The 4,593-nt window shown below is 36.4% G+C and overlaps 1 protein-coding gene across 1 annotated transcript; it reads right to left on the reverse strand.

The window, feature by feature from the left end:
• Positions 1-251: 251 nt before the first annotated feature.
• LOC107414312 (pectinesterase 2) lies at positions 252-3,953 on the reverse strand. Its single transcript, XM_016022426.4, has 2 exons — positions 2,739-3,953; positions 252-1,197 (listed from the first exon to the last, which is right to left on the reverse strand). Exons 1-2 carry the CDS (start codon positions 3,625-3,627, stop codon positions 506-508), a joined length of 1,581 nt encoding a protein of 526 aa, XP_015877912.2. The 5' UTR covers positions 3,628-3,953; the 3' UTR covers positions 252-505.
• Between the last annotated feature and the right edge of the window lie 640 nt (positions 3,954-4,593).

Below are 4,593 nucleotides of genomic sequence, written 5' to 3' on the forward strand. Positions count from 1 at the left end.
TGTCATAAAAAAGTTGCAAATATTTTCCAAGTCAACCAAACATTGTAGAGATCTCTTTTCATCCATGAAATTTTTGCCCATAAAGTTCTCTCACTCCAATCGTAATGTTGAAAAAAAAAGGAAAAAGAAAAAAAAAGAAAAGAAAAGAAAAAGAAAGCAACCGCCAACAAAATGTTTCTACATTGTTTCCCAATGGTTTGTAGTCATAATAATTTGCATGATTATCAATGTTTTACATGTTCAACAGTCAAAGCAAAACCAATTTTCAAATTATATTTATATTTATTCAAAGGATAACTAATATTTTATTGATACAAGAATAAAGACATTGAATATCCAAGTTACATCTTTATTTACTGTTTAGAAAAATAAATTAAAAGAACGAACTTTATTTCACATAAATGTTTTTATTAAACCAATAAAATAACAAATTGACCAATAAAAAATACCCAACAAGGAAAACCCATATGGTACAGTAGTAACATATATAGTACGCGAGCGCATATCAAAGATCCGAAGTGAATGGCACACCGGTTGAAGGCAACCATGAACTTCCAGCTATAAAGTTGGCAACTGTAAACCGCGACGCTTCCGATGCGCTACTTATAACGCGATAACCACGCCAATTGACCCGACGGCCGGTGGAGGCTGCAGGACCAAAGTTTCGGTACTCTCCGTAGTACAAAGTATTTAGTGCAAAATTACCACTCCATTCAAGCCAGCCAGCAGGGTCCACTAAAGTATCCAAAAAACACTGCAAAAATACTGTCCTAGAATATTCCTTCCATGGCCGGCCCAAATAGGTCTTGAAGGAGCTAAGCACCGGTTTAAGGTCTGCAGCGGCCATGACTCGCGAATTGTGGATCGAAATGCCGGTGTTTTGGTTGGGATCTGTTCGGCCTTGGGCCGTGATTGCGATCTTTTGGCCGTCCATTGGCCTGCGAGCGTAAATCAAGCAGTTTTGGAGAACGACCGCCGCGTTTCCGAAAATGAAGTCAACGGTGCCGTAGATGTAGCATTCTTTGTAGAATTGTCGTTGGGAGTGGACGTAGAGTGTGTCTTGGTATCCTTCGAAACCGCAGCGATAGAAGACCGATAGATCAGCTCCTGATCGGAGGGCAACCGCTTGATGGTTTTGTGGACCGGCCGTGTTGCGGAATGTTATGCCCCGGGCAATGAATCCATCACCAGTCACAGCTGCAAAATGTGTTAAATGTAATTAATTCATGCAAATTTTTAGCCATGGATTTTCTAAAACAATTAGAGAAAAATAAAATGAGAAAAGCAAAAACTCATAAACGACCAAAATGCTGTTTTGACCTTTGACGGACCAACAGCTCTCTGCTAAATTATATTATTATTATCTTCTTTTTTTTTTTTTTTTTAAAAGAAACAATCTGTTTAAACCTTTTAAGTTTGATAAAACGGTTTTTGCTATTCGAAGAACCATTTCTCAAAATAATAATGATAATAATAATAAAAAATACGGCCAAACAGGCCTTAAGTTTTCAAATTTTTTTTTTTTGAAAGTTGTTTTGACTATTTTGTTGCTCAGCAAAAAGACAAATATGATTTTGAATGGGTATCGAAATTATCAAAAGATAATGGATCTTTTACTTGTTTTTTAAAAATATTGACTTGTTTTTTTGGCACTAGAAATAGATAAGAGAGAGAGAGAGAGAGAGAGACAATTTTATATGTGTATATATAAATATATATATATATATATATATATGAAAAGAGACTCCAGTTGGCATTTGCCGACGTGGTACCTACTACTCATAATTCAATTTTAGAAAATGACATGTCAGTCATTCATTGCCTAAATAGGAAAAGGAACGGGCTCATGAAGACGGATAATCCGTGAGCTAAATGCATGATCTCCCCAATTAACAAAGTAGGCAGCTCATGCAAAAAGTCACCTTATACAAACCCAAACAAAACTCTGTTACGACACCCGTGACCCCTTCTCATCCTCATTTTTCATATATATAATGGGGCTGCGGCTACCAATTCAACTCATCCACACCGTCATCTATTAGTTCCCTCTGTGTCTCCATCCAAACCTTAACCTTTCACATAGTCCTATTTATTTTTTTTACACTGACCATCCCTACGCATTAATTTTCTCTTCTATTGGCCACAGATCTTCATCTATAGATCAGGTACCATATTCCTCTGGTTTCCCCTGTATATATACCCCAAATTTAGTTCTAAATCTTTGCATTGTGCCATCCTCTGTTTCCACCTATTCTATTGATTAAGCATTGTATATAAGCTCCCAAATTCCTTATAAATAACGTGGTATCTCTCTCACCTATCTCACATCCCGAGCTGCTCTCTGCTTCTTTTGCTCATTGCACTTATGGTGCAGCAAGATCATTGTGCAGCTCCACCACACATAGGCTTTCCAATCAATATAGAATTATCCTAACGTCTAATCCCCATCATTTATATCATCTTTGGACCAACTATATATATATATACATATATATATATATATATTTTTGTCATTTACAATATTTTATTATGATTTGTGATTTTTTATTTATAGGCACATGTGACTTACCAATTAAGTCAATCTCATTTAAATTAATTTCATTGATAACAAACCATATGTTGCCTTTAAACTTTTTCTTGTATAAGATAAACTCATATCATATGCAATTAGGTTCTTAGACAGTAAAATAATCAAACTTGTCATTATTACTTATTAGAAATTAAAGACCGATGCTTACCAACTGTTGCAGAGTTGAAAGTTGTGGAGCCACCTCCAACACTCCGGCTACCGGTGATAATGGTGTACTTCATCCCATCACCAACCAACATAATATTCTTCAGTTTCTTCTCAATATCAAGGTTTTCTTTATACACCCCTCTCTTCACATATATAACAAACCTACCGCTTCCACTTCTCTGTGCCGCCGCATCCAATGCAGCTTTAATTGTCTGGAAGTTTCCAGATCCATCTTGCGCCACTACAACGTTCGGAGTTGGTGACGACGACTGCAATAGCTTGCGGTCGCCCGAGGAGAGCCAACTTGGAAAGCCCTCTTGATATCTATGCGTTTCTGGCCGGACCGAGTCGTTGCTGATAGACAAAGTATTGCTTATGAGTTTGGACACATTGTTGGACATGATAGGCAATAAGAAGTCCGAGACCCCAAGCTCCATCGACCCGGCTCGGCATGTCTCGAGGTTGGTCAGCATGGTGCTGAGCCAAGTTTGAGCGTCGAAGTCGGTGCACTTGGTGGTGGGGTCTAGAGTTTGGTTGAGCAAGATGATGGTGTCCTCGTACAGCTTTAAACAATCAGCCCACGCAGCCAATTCATTATGATTTCGACACTTGGAGCCGAGCCACTTGTTGTGGCTTTGAGCTTTAAGTGCCTGTTGCATTGTGGCTCGGAGTAAGAGCTTCTTGAAATCAGATTTCTGCTTTGGGATTTTAACAGAGTGCTTTTGGTCTTGACTCCATGAGTATTTGCAGGTTTCAGGGTATGGTGTTTTGCTGCACCACGAATCTATGCCATTGATATCGAGAACATTCTCATTACTACTAGAATGGGTTGGGGAAAGTAAAGAAGCGAAGGACACGAATAGAACAAGGAAAAAAAGCTTTATCGCCATTATTGTTGAGCTAGCTTGTGGTCTTTAGCTCTAAGATTTCAAAGGCTTATGAAGGTTTTGGCTGTGGGAGAGTTTGTTTATATAGCAGCTAGATATACAGGTAGAGAGGAATATTATGAAAATGATTATGAGGATGGGGTGGTAACAGGTTGGCTTAGTTTTGAATACGGCGAAAAATTGACTTGCATTAAAATATAATAGAATAACCAGTTGATGATATATGGAGAACAGAAATACTGAATAATGGATTGTCGTTTTGCCATTATTTTCTAATACTTTAATTATCACATATGTAAAAGTATTATAGTCTTTTATAAAGCCAAATGAGTAATTTGTGATGTATGTAATACATGAATCATATTCTAATAATATGCTATTAGCTTTTTGTTTAAGTTAATGCAGAATGTTTGCCTACCACGTATTGCGCGAATTATCCATGTCCTGCTTGAATTGTGTCCGTGAAACTATGTTCCTCTTATCAACGAGGTATAGCTAGAATTGAATATTTTATAATTAGAATGCTGCATTGTATTAATTTTTTTTTTGGGTTTCTGGAACTCATTGCATTAATGCTAGATTTTAAAGGAAAGTTCATTTTGATTGAAGGGATATGCATTATTCATAATTATCAAAGAAAGAGAAGTGATGAAAGGAAAAATGAAATATGTTGTAATTTTATCCATAATTATCAAAGAAAGAGAACTGATGAACGAAAAAATGAAATATGTTGTAATTATAAATTTGGACGTAGCAGCTTGGGTTGGATGATTTATTATTAGACCATAGCATATAATTAGTTTGCCTATTCTCATATAAGCGAGAAAAACTTAGGTACAACGATAATACTATATCATTAGGGACCATTTAAGTTTAATGGTTATTTCAAAATAAAACATAAGTCCTACCAAATTAAAATATTTATTGAAATATAAGTGGTTCATTGTGTAAAATCACCCCTACAAAAGC

Source organism: Ziziphus jujuba, chromosome 8 (assembly GCF_031755915.1).
Source record: "Ziziphus jujuba cultivar Dongzao chromosome 8, ASM3175591v1".
NCBI lineage: Eukaryota > Viridiplantae > Streptophyta > Magnoliopsida > Rosales > Rhamnaceae > Ziziphus > Ziziphus jujuba.